Raw genomic sequence first — 15,425 nt, 5'->3', positions numbered from 1 at the left:
ATGGTAATTTTATGTTATACGTATTTTACCACAGTTAAAAACTTTTGAGAAGGGAAGAAAGGAAATAAAAAGCAGCATGCAAAAATCATGACAAACAGAAAAAAAGATAGTAGAAACACATCCATATACATTAGTAACCAGTTAAAGGCCATCTATTACACTGGATTAAGAAATGAAATCTTGACTTCAGTAGAAAAAGTATTACTAAGGATAAGGAATATCACTACATAATGATAAAATTCAATACACTAAGAAGAAATATTATCCTAAACTTTTGTGCCTTCTATAAGAGAGTCTCAAAATCATTAAAAAGAAACTGTTAGAACTTCAGAGAAAAATTGGTAAACATCACTATAATGAAAAATTTTAATTTCTTAGTCATTAATAGATAAACCAAGTAGGCAAAAAAAAAATAGTGAATATAAAGACGATCTGAAAAGCTTCATACACAGAAGCTTGCTCTCTAAATTGGAACACGAACTATTTTCAAGAACACACATTGAATGTTTTAAAAATGGAACAGGCTATGCCATGAAGCAAGTCTCAGTAGATTTCAAAGAACAGATACCACATAGAGCAAGTTCTGTAATGACACTGCAACTAAATTAGAAGTCAACAAAAAAAGATAAAACTCCATATATTGAAAATTTTAAAAGATACTTATAAATAACTCATTGGTCCGTGAGAAAAAGCAGCAATGCAATTCAACTCTTTCTATGGACCAGTATAATCTGAATATCAAAAAAAAGAAAAGAGGAAAAAAAAAAAACACGCCAATCTCACTTATAAAAAACAGTGAAAATCCTTTTTAAAAATTAGTAAATCAGTTCCAGTGATATATAAAGTAGATATGCATGAAGTCTGGAGCTAAACTCCTTGTGCTGAAAATCTAGCTCCACCACTTTCTATTTCTATGACCTTGAGCAAGTGAACTAACTTCTCTGTGCTTGGTCTCACCATTCATAAAATGAGAATAACACCTAACTCATGGGGCTGTGATGGAGATTAAATAATTTAATATATGTAAAGCATTCACAACAGTGCTATTAGAACAGATATTTGCTGCATAAATGTTATCTATACTATCACAGTATTATAAGAAATTTGGGCTTAACCCAGAAATATAACAGTGGCTTAATATCAGAAAAAGTCTACAAATTTAGTTCACCACACCAACTTATTAAAGGACAAGAATCATATAATCATATCAATAGAGCACAGAAGGGCACATTTAATAAAGTCAGTACCCATTCTAAATAAAAAGCTATTAACAAAATAGGAATAGAAGGTAACTTCTTTAACCTGATAAAAATTATTAAAAACTTACAGCGATGATTATTAGTGATGAAATATCAGAGGCAATTTCTTTAAAATCGGGGAACAAGATGGGGATGCCTGCTATTATCATTTCTAGTCAACACTGTACTGAGGTTCTAGCTAATACAGTAAAACAAGAAAAGAAATGAAAGTCTTTTCTGTATGAAATTTTATGGAAGAACATTTTAAAAGAACTTTAAATATATGGAGAGATATCATGTTTACAAATAAAAAGACTTTAGGAATGCAGAGAAACTTTTATGTTTTTGCAGCTGGTCCCTTTTGAACAAATTTTACCGAAACCTGGGCTAAATGAAAGTCTTAAAAAGTAACTTATAACTGATTTAGTAGTGAGAAAACTAAGAGATTTACCTTCTGGAGGTTATGTGTTTACATTTCAAGGTGGGGTGGGAGAGAGTAGAAGCCTGGACCAAGGGGGCTTCCTTTGATGGAGCAGGAGACTCTGGGCTTGTATTTCCAGAGGGAATATTTATCTATATTCCAAAGGGTTAGAGAAAGAACCCAAGATCCTTCTCTTTAGATTTCCAAGGAACTCTCTCAGAAAGCAGGAAGCAGTTGCTTCTTTCCTCTATATAAGCACCTGCATAAATGTTTTCAAGGCTCCTCATTTACAACACAGACTCCTTATGTGTAGGGTTTTATCCTGCCAGCTCTCAGGGTATTTCTCTTGGGGTAAGACTTGGCACAGAAGGGAGCCATGTAGTTATTCTTTGCTGTATGTAAGTAATAACAATCCGTTCTATTCTGGAAATCTGTGTGTATATTCAGAAAAATAGTAATAAATATAGATAGTAAGAACTTAAAGACAATATTGTAATGATGTTAATTCTCCCTAAATTGACCTATAAATTCAGTGCATTTTTTTCCCCCTGAGATAGGGTCTTGCTCTGTTGATCAGGCTGGAGTGCAGTGACATGATCATGGCTCACTGCAGCCTCAATCTACCAGGCTCAAGTGAACCTCCTGCCTCAGCATCCTGAGCAGCTGGGATGACAGGTGTGCACCACCCAGCTAATTTTTTTATTTTTTGTAGAGACTGGGTCTCATTCTGTTGTTGCCTAGGCTGGTCTCAAACTCCTGGACTCAAGTGATCCTCCTGCCTCAGCCTCTAAAAAGTGCCAGGATTACAAGCATAAGTCATCATGCCCAGCTGATTAAATGCAGTTTTAATCAAAAGTCCATCTTCACAGTTTTCAAAAAATAGTTGAGATACAGACCTAAAAATTTAAAACTTTAAGATAAAAATTTAGGAGAATTTTTTAAAATCTCAGATTTTTTATACAAGACAGCAAATACACTAACCATAAAAATATTGATAAATCTGGCCACAACAAACCTAAGAACACTTTTTAATAAAAAGATTCCTAAAAGCAAAAAGATAAGCCACTGAGAGATATTTGTAACACATATAACTCACAAAAGATTAGAATGCCCAAATATTTCCAAGAATTCTTATAACCAGTAAGAAAAAAACCCAACAGAAAAATATACAAAAGATATTAAGAAGCATTTCACAAAAGAAATGTAAATGACAATAGACCCATGTGAAGATACTTGACCTCATTACTAATTAGAGAAATGCAAATTAAGACCACAACCAAACATTTTCTAAAACCTAAAATCGCAATTTAGACTAGATTGGCCAAAAGTAATAAATCTGGAAATATGAACACAGAAACTCTACACTACTCGTGGAAATGGAAGTTGGTATGCTAGAAAACAGTTTGGCATTATAAAAAATCAGAATATTTGCTAACCCAATCAAAAAATGGGCAAAGGACCTCAGTGGACATTTCTCTAAGACGACATACAAATGGCCAATAGGTATATGAAAAAGTATTCAACATCACTAGTCATAAGAGAAGTAAACATCAAAACCATAACGAGCTGTCACTTCACATCTATTGGAATGGCTATTTTTTTTTAAAAGACAAAGGATAACAAGTGTTGGCAAGGAATGTGGAGAAAAATCATTTTCTACTGCCTATAGGGTATTAAGCAAATCACTCAAAGTCCTTTATTGGTATAATCTGTTTCTTTTCGTCAGCACTATCATCTTCTCAAAATATATAAAAAGGATTTTTAATACTAAAACATTAAAAATTGGTGACTACCTGTCACTATAAATCTAGCTATCTGATTTTCATCCTCTTTCCAAAGGGTTAGAGAAAGAATCCAAGATCCTTCTCTTTAGATTTCCAAGGAAATCGCTCAGAAGAGTAGAAAGCAGGAAGCATAACGCCGATTATGTTAACTAAATTTGGCTGAGTAATCCTACCAATAAAAATGGTAAACCATTAATATTACTATAATATTATTAAAGCGAATAGAACACTAACAGTTTTAAATGACAAATATTATTAAATTGGCAATGAATTTAAATGGACCTATACAAAAAAATTGGTTGAAATCGCATTAAGCAGAAAGTAAAAATGTACTGGTCTATTTCAATCTATTCTTTAATAGCGTTCTCTTTTAGTCCTTTTGATTAGTTTCATCAGCTAAAGGTTATTTGTTTTATTTTTAATTCCCTCCATCTCCTTCCCGGCACCAAGACTTTCAAATCTTCCCCAGGAGGACTTCATTCATTCTATATTATCAGTGCATTATATTAATATATTACATCATTGAATACAACTTATGCTATGCCATAAACTACTGATTTCTTGTTTGCAATGGCTAGTATTAGTCCCAACATTTTTCTATTTGTTAATGAAAGTCACGGTGCTTAGCAGCATGTGGTTCAAGAAAAGTGTTTTCTCTAGTGCTTGAATATTATTTACCCTATTGGGCTGTGTTACAGAGGCTTAGCTATCAATAAATTTTTTTGATGTTTAAAATAATGTTTAAATGTTTCACAAAGTTCTTATGAAAATAACTTTAGCTTATTTACCTCTGCTGCTTTGAAAGATAAAAACTGACATTTAAAACAATTAAATCACCAAATAAATTTTAAATTATAATATTTTAAGAATGTTCATATCAGTAAGTTATAATGAAAATATGCCTGTATTTTAAATTTTTTCTATAGATGCTAAACAGTTTCTACTATTTTCTTATTTCTTCATGTTTTTCAATAACATTCTTTTAATCTAGTCCTTTGACTATTAACTTTCTAAAAGAACAAAAGATTCTGAACTTTCAAGCTTCAATAAAGTTTCTTAATTTCTAGCTACTAACCAAATAACATACACCAAAATAATCCTAAATTTTTAGACCAACTTTTAAGAAGATAAAATATACTATGTATTATTGCAATTCATTATGAATGCTTTCAGTATTCTTATTATACAAGATTCAAAATAGAGAAAAAGCTTTAATGATCTAGTCACATATTTTACCTTATTTAGATCTTCTCTTTCTTGTTGTAACGTTTTGATTTGTTTTTCATAAGCCTTGATTTGTCTAAAAGCATCATCTAGTTCTTGCCTCACAGCATTAGCTTCTTCAAGTTGCTGTTCCAAATGACTTGATTCTAAAAACAAAAGACAATGTTTCTTTTACTATTTGTATAAAAGCAAATGATTGAACCTAAGGTAAAACAACTAAAATTTTTTTTAAAATTGGTATTTTCAATTTAGTGTTAGATCTGACAGTGTATACCAGTATGACTCTTGACAAATTAAATGCATTATCAGTTCACTGTAAAGACGGTGAATGGCGTATGCCAGTGTGAAGATGTGCAAAAATGCCTTACATACTCATTAGGAAAAAAAAAAAAAAGCATGCTTCCAAAAACAGCACCTTCGGAAAAATTAAAAATTTAAAACTAACAAGCAACAATAAAACCAACCAAAAAAAAAGGCAAGTTTTACTGCAGTGTTGGTAAGCATCCTAGTGCTGATGTTAGTCAAATTACCGTGTAAGACGGTTTTGATTCTAACAGGGTGGTTCCAAATCACTCAGTCTAGTTTCACCACTATTTATATGAAGAATAAACTCTGATTTCTAAAGAGCAAATATCTGAAAAACTCCTGATCTAAATCAATTCTCCTATTTTTCAGATGAAGAAACTCAGGGCGTTGAATAATTTGCCTACAGTCACATTGCAAAATGTGTATCAGAGCTAAGACTAGAGCCCAGGAAATCTTGCACTGACTTTTCCACCTTACAAGATAATGTTATTAAATAATGTTTAACATTCTCAGATAAGAGGGGCTTTTAAGAAACAACATTATTGATTTTAACCTATGCCTCAAAATGTAATAAATTGATAGGAAATGTTCCTGGTATCAAAAGTAAACTAGTAAAGAATTGAAGTCAGTGATACAGAGAAATCTAAACAACACTCATTATCGGTTCTGCTCTGGATATTTTCTGTTCTTTACACATTATTACTCTAAGTCAGCAATACCCAACCTTTTTGGCACCAGGGACCAGTTTTGTGGAAGACAATTTTTCCACAGCCCAGGAGTCCGGGAGATGGTTTCGGGATGAAACTGTTCTACCTCAGATCATCAGGCATTAGTCAGATTCTCATAAGAGGCATGCAACCTAGATCCCTCGCATGAGCAGTTCACAATAGGGTTCACGGTCCCATGAGAATCTAATGCCACCGCTGATCTGACAGGAGGTGGAGCTCAGGCGCTAATGCTCACTCACCTGCCATTCACCTCCTGCTGTGCGGCCCAGTCTGCTGGTACCAGTCAGTCGCCCGAGAATTGGGGATCCCTGCTCTAAGTACCATCCCCAGACAAGTGACATGAGCATCCCCTAGGAACTTAGATATGGAGAATCTCAAGCCCCAATCAAGACCTAATGAAGCAGAATCTATACAGTATCCTCAAGTCATTCATTTGTACATTAATGTGTGGGAACCAGTGCACAAAGTGTTGTATATTGTTGAGACTGATGCTTTCAATAAATGAAGCAGTGTTAATATGTTAGTCCTATTGGGAAGAGCAATTCACTTGTGTAGATGAATCCTGGAGTCTAAAAATTACTTAAATGTATTAGTGTATCATGCATTGTATAGTTCTACATTCCATAAATAACTGATATCAGTGCAATAAATTGATAGATTTAAAACCTACTTTGAAAGTATAGTTATTAATAGCATAGTTAACTTTTGAAGATGTAAAGTTGTATTAACTGGTTTTCATAGTATCTGAACAGTATCAATTAATGAATGCTTATGTGAAGAAAACTAAAAATCATAGGGTGTTTAATCTTAATCATGGTGTTTAGTCTTATATTCAGAAAACTGTATTTTATCACTTTATCAAATTTTGGCATTTCATATGGGAATATTTCTATTTAAATCAATTTCTTTCAAACACATTTAAATATTTTCTAGTTTAAGTTTTTAACATTTTTAGGATACCAACAATTTCTTTTTTTTCTTTTTTTTTTTTTTTGGAGACGGAGTCTTGCTCTATCACCCAGGCTGGAGAGCTATGGTGTGATATCGGCTCACTGCAACCTCCGCCTTCCAGGTTCAAGCAATTCTCCTGCCTCAGCCTCCCGAGCAGCTGGGATTACAGACACTCGCCACCACGTCCGGCTTATTCTTGTATTTTTAGTAGAGATGGGGTTTCACCATGTTGACCAGGCTGGTCTCAAACTCCTGACCTCAGGTGATCCGCCCGCCTCAGCCTCCCAAAGTGCTGGGATTACGGGCATGAGCCACTGCCCCTTGCCCGGATTTCAACAATTTCTAAAGTAAATATTAATTTACTTTTGTTATTTCTCATAATTAAGAGTAAAAATGTAGCCTGTAAGGCAGCTGATTTCTGTCACTTCCTGGTTCATTTTAATCAAATCTTATGGTTAAGGAAAATCAATTTAGAGTAGCAATATGGTACATTTAGTAATCCATTCTGAGCACACTTTCTTTCTTCTACTTCTGAAGTGTTCTTCTCTAACATGTTGTTTTTTCAGAAATTATCGTTACTGACTTATTTCAACAGCTCTGAGAAACAAAAAATTCAGTATTTCATAAAATTTCTCTATCATATAAAGTTTATAACAGATGATATCACAGGGGATAGCTTCTAAAAGCTTTAAGGATATTTTTACTGATTTGTTTCAATATAGTGTTAATTTTAGTTTTCACCACAGCCATTTCATTCTGGCTGCTTTGCAATGGAGTTGTTAGAGAATATATGTCAAATTTCCCTGTTTTATACTTCAGACACTTTTCAAAAGTGAAAAAAGCTCAAAACATTCATTTAAACAACAGTATGTGAATTATGAGAAGTAAAAAATAATGTACTAGATTAAGAAGTGTTGGAAAAGATAACCCCTCCCCTAATATTTAATAAAATCCTCCATTATGGAGAGAAACACAGCACTTGTAATTTGGAAAACACAGAATGTTGCATTCCCAAAAGATGAAAACCCCATATCACGAAAAATCCAGAATGCTCTGAACTTTGGTCAAATACTATAAAATGAGTAAGGCAGCAGAGCCTTTACTTTCACTACAACAAATAGCAAATATGGCTATAATTCTGAAAGAAATCCAGAGACTATTATAAATATCCAACACAATTAGCCACGACATTTAGATAAAGTTGTTAAAAACTAATTATAGTGAACAAATAGAAAAAGCTGTACTAGGCCGGGCACCATGGTTCATGCCTGTAATCCTAGCACTTTGGGAGGCCGAGGCTGGCAGATCACCTTAGGTCAGGGGTTCAAGACCAGCCTGGCTAACATGGCGAAACCCCATCTCTACTAGTATTACAACAATTAGCCAGGTGTGGCACACACCTATAAACTCAGCTACTCGAGAAGGGCTGAGGCAGGAGAATCACTTGAACCTAGGAGGCGGAGGCTGCAGTGAGCCAAGATTGCATCGCTGCACTCCAGCCTGGGTGACAGAATGAGACTCTGTCTCAAAAGAAAAAGCAGTACTACGAAACTGGGTTAGCTGATACCAACTAAATGGTTCTTAGCTCACGGGTGCTATTTAGGACTATAAAATTCAACTTGTTAGTAATGAGGACTTAATGAAGGCATCATACATATGGGGTTATTTTCTTGGCACCGTATGGCATGGAAGAGAAATATAAAACATGGAATCTGTCTTGAAGGAGGTAAGTTAGACAACAGTAACACTCTTTAAAAAAATAATAAAGTAGAAAATCAAATGCAAATTGTGTGGCAGGCTATATGTGCTATAGGAATTGAGGTCAAAAAATGGGCATGATTAAAGCAGTATTCAAAGTGGAACACTATAAACTGGAAAGGAGTTAAGACTAGAGCCAGCGGGAGGTTGGCAGAATAACCAAAACATCTCCCTGATCCACAAGATGGATAGTTTCATTTTTCCCATTATGTAACTCTTCTGAGATGCGAAGAAACTTTATTTCTAATTATAATCAGTAAAAATAGGCTCCTTTATTATCAATGCCCCTATTCACAGGAGGTAGGGAGGGGAGAGAGAGAGAGAGTGTGTGTGTGTTAGTTTGGGGTTGGAGAAACAGAAACAGTACACAGAGGCACATATCCCCAACCTCAAGGCAACATAAGAACGAGAGTCTCAGAAGTACATTATAGATTATAATAAATTTTTCATTTAGGAAACAAAAAAATTCTATTTTCTCATACAAAAATATTAAATGAGGTATGAATTTTTTATTTTAAAAAAATTTTATTTTTGTCTGCAGATACTCAACAAATATATATATAGTGTCAGTTATACAATACTGGCAATAAGCTTGGCACTAGGAATATAGTGGGAAAACCTACTATAACCTACCCCTAACCTTTAGAAGCTCAGAGTATGGTAAAGAAGCAAATATTAAAAAGAAGTTGTCAATAATTATAAAACTGTCGCATTTTTTTCCAGAAACTTAAAAATATTGGAGAACACTGCTGCTGGGAAACACAAGAGAAACAGTCATTAATGGTGGGTATTTGTATACACAAAGACTTTGCTCAAGAAGTATCTGGAGGAATGACAGATTGAAGGTATTTTTTCTTTGGAGGTATATTTTTTTTCTTCAGAGGTATATATTATTCAGAGGTATGTATTTTTCTTTGGAGGTATATATTTTTTCTTTGAAGGTATATATATTTTTTTCTTCAGAGCCAAATTAAAGTTGGGGCTACTCATCAGGCAGGTCCTAAGGGGAGACTTCAATTTGTATTTTTTTTAAAAAAGGGAAGGAAAGAAAGAAAGGGTAGGAAAAAAACAGTATGTGAAGGAAGTGGAGCATCACTGGGTGATTCAGCATGGCTGGAATCACTGGGCAAGGAAGTAGTAACAAGAGACAAAGCTCGAGAGGCAAATACATGCATAATAATGAAGGGCCTTGTATTAGAATTGAGAAATTTCTACTTTATCCTGGAGGCAATGAGGATCCACTGAAGATAGGTATGTTGAAGCTGTGACCTCAACAGACTTATACTTTAAAAGCTTACTCTGGAGACTTCAAGTTCTGGGAAGAAGGAATAGATATATTTCCCATTCTTCCCATTTTAAGTATAACTTAAAACCCTAGACATCATACATAAAACAAACATAAGACGACTCCGAAATGTGAAGAAAAAAACTTCCTCAGGACACTGGGACCTGATAAACAACATAACGGTGACTTTTCTGGGGTTTCTTCTTGGTTCATATATCCCAGAATTAGAGCTAAAGAAGATGGTAACCCATAAATAACAGCTGTAAAGAGAAAAAGCCCCAACAAAAGCCTGCTCTTTCTAGCCAAAGGATTAGGAAAGGGGTAGACCAGAAAGACAGACAACTCATAGAAAGTAATAATTCTACTTGAGATAAACATCACAGAAAAAAAAAAAAACTGGCCCCATGTCACCAATGTCAACAATGGACAAGTGCAGGGGGAGCTAGATTTCCAACCTCATGAGGCTATAATGAGATGCTCAAACACATCTGCAAGAGTGGTGTCAGAAAAACGCTGGGTGTGGTTACTCATTCCTATAATCCCAGCACTTTGGAAAGCTGAGGAGGGCGAATCACTTGAGGACAGGAGTTTGAGACCAGCCCAGTCAACACAGCGAGACCCCGTCTCTACTAAAAATACAAAAAATTAGCTGGGTGTGGTCCCAGCTACTCAGGAGGATGAGGCACAAGAATTGCTTGAACCTGGGAGATGGTAGTTGCAGTGAGCTGAGTTCGCGTCACTGCACTCCAGCCTGGGGAACAGAGTGAGACTCTGTCTCCAAATTTAAAAAAAAAAAAAAAAGTTATGTCAGAAAAAGACAGGACATTAACCCTCACTGGCTGACGACAAGCCTCCCCTCACACATTGTCAGTAGAAACCACACGGGGAACCTGGACTTCTACCTCCAACCTGGGTTGGGTTTCGGATCCAAAGCATACTGTATTTTCAATCTCTATTTGGTTGGGAAAAAAATCTGCATATAAGTGGATCCACACAGTTCAAATCCATGTTGCTCAAGGATCAACTGTATTTACAAATTTATAGCATATTTAATTTTACTTTAAAATAAATCATAAATTTATAATAAATGTATAATTTTATAATAATTTTATGTTGCCTCAGCATCCACTTTGAATGCAGGTTTAGCTTTCTTGTTTCAGAGGCAGGGTTTAGTCACTCTTGATGCAGTTTCCAGTTCTACACCACACCCAAGGGGCTCAAGCAGGAGACATCTCTCCCACCTAGCAGACTGGGATCCTGCCTTCCAGCTGCCTCCTCTAAGGGGACCATTCAAGCACTGGCTTACAAACTTAAAGTGACCTACACCCTATTCCCTAATATATACTGCTAGTTGCCATGCTCTCCTGCTCAAAGCTCTCTGTCTCCCTGCACTCCCTGACCTCCAGGTGTGTGGCCTCCAGGCGCGCCACGTGCCACAAGGTCTGTAAGTACTAAAAACTCTTAAATGTTCACATCGAGGTTGTCATTGACACTGTACCAGCAATCTGACTCCTGACTGCAAGGTTGCTTCAGAAAGGATGCATGCAGGTGGATCCCCTGCTGGTACTCTTTTGTTCAGGCCTCTGGTGGCTGCTGGTGACAGGAGCCACCAGCTATGTTGACAGAGAAAACAGGCAGTACAAGGAAGGAAGGAAGGAAGGAAGGAAGGAAGGAAGGAAGGAAAGAAAGGAAAAAGAAGAAAAAAAAGGAGAACTAAAGACTAATATCCTTCATGTATATAGATGCAAAAATCCTTAAAAATATATTAGGAATGGAATTCAGCAATATATAAAAATAATTGTACACCATGACCATGGTTTACAACAGGGATGTATGGCTGGTTCAATACTTTAAAATCAACCAATGTAATTCACCATACTAACAGGTTATTTTTTGAAAATCGTATGTTCATATCAATTGATACAGAAAAAGAATCTGACAAAATTCAGCACCCATTAATGATTTTAAAAACCCTTAGAAGTACAGAAACAGAGGAAAATGAATGCTTTTCCCCAAGATTAAGAAGCTAGAATGTTCTTCTCATCATTCTTCTTTTAACACAGTGCTGCAAGTTCTTGCAATAAGGCAAGAAAAGGAAACAAAAAGCATATAGATCAGAAAGGGAGAAATAAAACTGTTCCCACCTGCAGGTGACATGATTGTCAGAATTAAAAATCCCAAAGAATCTATTTTTTAAAAACCCTCCTAGAACTAATAAGTGAGTTCAGCAACACTATAGAATACAAAATAAACATATAAAAATCAACTATATTTCTATATATTACAATAAACACATGAACAATAAAATTAAAAATACGATACCATTTGGAATTGCTCAGAAAATGAAATTACTTATTATTATTCTATATATACTGGGTTAGACATCAACAAAGGTTTCCTTTGGATAGTGCCAGAACATTATTGTGAATGACAGCAAAACGTTTTAATATTTAAAAATTCAGCTCTTACATAGAGCTAACAAAGAAGCTCACAACTATTTTAGTGAATGACATAACAACTAGATTGTTGATTTGAATATTTTACATCAATACCATCTATTTCAAGGCAGTTTTAAAATTAATTAGCAAGCTTTCAAAAGCTACTGCCATTCAAAGCCACATTCTACTATTAAAAAGAGGAGAGATATGCTTATGTATAAGTTTTCCAAATCGCTATCGCTTCTCTGAAGACGAATCACTGACCATTCTAGCTGGTCTTCTGTTCTACTGCTTTTTTAGTGTCATACAACTCTAACACAGACATTCAGTGGCACTCTTAATGTTATTGTTGGTACCAAAGCAAACTCCATGATTCACTTATCATGTTCCCAATCTACAATAACTTACTTTTGGAAAGATAAAGTAACAGAGATTAGATATATAGATATTTCTTAGGAGGAGAGCCTCTTAAAAACACAAAATAGCATTCATAAATTATGCTCAAAGTTAAGATCTCCATATATTTAATATAAACAAAGTATTAATATGGCATTTTAAATAGTCATTTTTATAAAAGATGCTACATTAGATTATTTCTTCTCTTTCACTTATTTTTGCCTAAAACTACCTTTCTGGAGAGGCCTCACCATTCTCGTTAAAATAGTACCTTCTGCTCTCTCTTCCTATCCCTCTGCTTATTCAGATCATGTAATGCCTCTAAACCCTGCAAAAAACTGCCATTTCATTCTGAGTAAAAACCAAAGACCTTACAACAATCAGTAAGGCTCTACTGATCAGGCAAGAAGCCCATTTCACCCCTTTAGTTCTCATTTCCTTCCATTCTCCCTGCCTGCTCATTCTGCTCTAGCCATCCAGTACTCTCTGTTTTACTTGAACACCTGGGGCACATTTGATTTTAGAGTTTTTGCACCGGCTAGTCCTTCTGCCTGGAACACATATTTTGCAGATAACTGTATGGCTAAACCCCTTGCCTTCTTTAAATTTTTGCTAACATGTCACCTTCTCAGTCAGGCCTACCCCTGGAGCACTATACTTAAAATGATAAAACTCCTCATTTTGCACATCTGACTAATTCTCCTTATTCTATTCTTATTTTTAAAGCACTTATTACCTTCCAACATATTGTGTCATTTACAAAGTTATATATTTACTGGTTTCTGTTTTCTGTCCTTTACCCAGGCCAAAGCAAAGAATTTTCGTTTAGTCTGTTTTGCTTAATGTTGAATCCCAAGAGCCTAAAACAACACCTGCTACATAGTAGGTGCTCAATATATTTATTGAAAAAATGCAATAAATGAATAATAGGTATACGAACACTTGTCAAATTTAGTTTTAATCTCAGTAATACACTGAAAAAATAATTGCATTAACAAGGAAAATAAATTTTCTTGATGCCTGTATACATGCACTCTGCTTGTCTCTAGTGTCCTTCTTCCTCACTCCTAACTCACCTTTTCCTCTCCTCACAAATATGCTTTGCGAGACAAATTTCAAAATCAATAGGCCTTCCAAAAAAGCCATCCTTGTTCACGTAAGTCTGTGTCAGGTGATCCTCCTATGTACTCTCCACGTACCTCCATTTATTTTTCCTGATAGCCTTTTCATATGTATTGCAATAACTGTTTATCTGTTTCCCAGACGAAAATGTGAACTCCTTGAGAGCAGAACCCATTATTATTTGCCCTTCCCTGACTAGCATGCAACTCACATCACATAACACAGACAGGTTCTCAATAGATGTTTTTTGTGTGAATAAACCATTTTTTAAACATTTCCTAAATTGAATTAACAGTGAATCACAGATATTTACCTGTTACTTGTTTTCTTAGTTTTTCAATTTCTTCTTTTAAGTTTTTTATTTCTAAATCTTTGCTTGCTGTTAGTGGACCATCAACAGTTGAATACTGCAGAGCTTGGACAGTCTGTGTTGACTCTTTAAAAAAAAGGATAAAAGAAATAAAAATATCACCATACTCTAAATTCTTAAAACTAATAACATTATTTTTTTGGAGAGAAATTCTTATACAATTTTATAGAACAAAACATCTACTCACTGACAAAAAGCATGTGAATACTCAAAAATTAAGTCATAAAAAATCAGACCAGGCATGGTAATCCCAGCACTTTGGGAGGCCAAAGTGGGAGGATCACTTGAGTACAGGAGTATGAGACCAGACTGGGCAACAGAATGACACCCTTTCTCTACAAAAGATATAAAAATTGGCAGGGCATGGTGGCACATGCCTGAAGTCCCGCTACTCAGGAGGCTCAGATGGGAGAATTGCTTGAGCCCCGGAGGTTGAGGTGGTAGTGAGCCTTGATCATGGCACTGTACTCCAGCCTGGGAGACAAAGTGAGACTGTATCTCAAAAAAAAAAAAAAAATCCACTGCATATATATATATATAAAAGAATCCACCTTCTAATAATTTTTGGTTTTAAATACTGTTGGCGTACTCTGCCAATGAATCAACTACATAGCTCCTTTTTCTCCTAGTAGGAACATCACCATGTGATAACTCAAAAGCCTGGTATGTCAGTCAGATGCTATACGAAGAACTGAATCTGGTTTACAAACGGAGGGTTAGGCATGTTAATATACATAAGCAGAAATGCTGGCCTTCCAAATTTTATGTCTGAAAGTTGAGGCCCAGCTACAGGTAACCATGGCTCAACAATTTGGCTAAAATATTTAGTTAAAATAGAAAATATTAATTTATCTTGCAGTTCTAATTAGAAAATACAAGGTTTTAAAAAAACAATAACTCTATTGAGGCTTATTCCCAGATATCATCAAAAGATATGGAACAAAGAAAACATTTTTTACCATTTTACATCAGAAATGAAATTGTCCTTTGTTCTAAAATAGGTATTCTGCTATTTATGGAGGGATTCTCACATAATAAGTCTCTCCCTTACCATAATTCTTTATGAGTTAGTGCAAATCATTACTGATTACTTTGTGTGTGCATATGTACGTGTGTGTGTGTAAACCATAATCCCTATATGTTTGGCAGTCAATAAATATTTGTTAATTTGAATTAAAGGTATAAGATATACTAGATTGTGCATCTGATGTTGATTTTCTGCATCCTATAAGTATTTCTTATACATTTCTTTCTCTTTGGGTTCAAAACATACTAAAAACTGGTCCTTTCCGTATTTATTATTTTGAAAAGAACATCCATTGTTTTTATTTTTTAAGACATCTAAATTGGGGGTAGAAAATGGGGAGACATAAAAATACCCAATGCAGGGGAGGTGTAGGTGCG

At 35.0% G+C, this 15,425-nt stretch overlaps 1 protein-coding gene across 22 annotated transcripts in view; it reads right to left on the bottom strand.

Annotated features, from left to right (window-relative positions):
* The window catches only part of CDC42BPA (CDC42 binding protein kinase alpha), a 331,921-nt gene that overhangs the window by 128,534 nt on the left and 187,962 nt on the right, over positions 1-15,425 (bottom strand). For all 22 annotated transcript variants that reach the window (XM_034947986.3, XM_034948052.3, XM_034948013.3 and 19 more), the window contains exons 11-12: positions 13,965-14,087; positions 4,680-4,813 (exon numbers count right to left, since the gene is read on the bottom strand). In XM_034947986.3, the coding sequence (XP_034803877.2) occupies positions 4,680-4,813; positions 13,965-14,087 (257 nt within the window). The remainder of the gene's footprint in view (positions 1-4,679; positions 4,814-13,964; positions 14,088-15,425) is intronic.

Source organism: Pan paniscus, chromosome 1 (genome assembly GCF_029289425.2).
Source record: "Pan paniscus chromosome 1, NHGRI_mPanPan1-v2.0_pri, whole genome shotgun sequence".
Lineage (NCBI taxonomy): Eukaryota > Metazoa > Chordata > Mammalia > Primates > Hominidae > Pan > Pan paniscus.
This window is presented reverse-complemented; position numbering and strand designations above follow the sequence as displayed.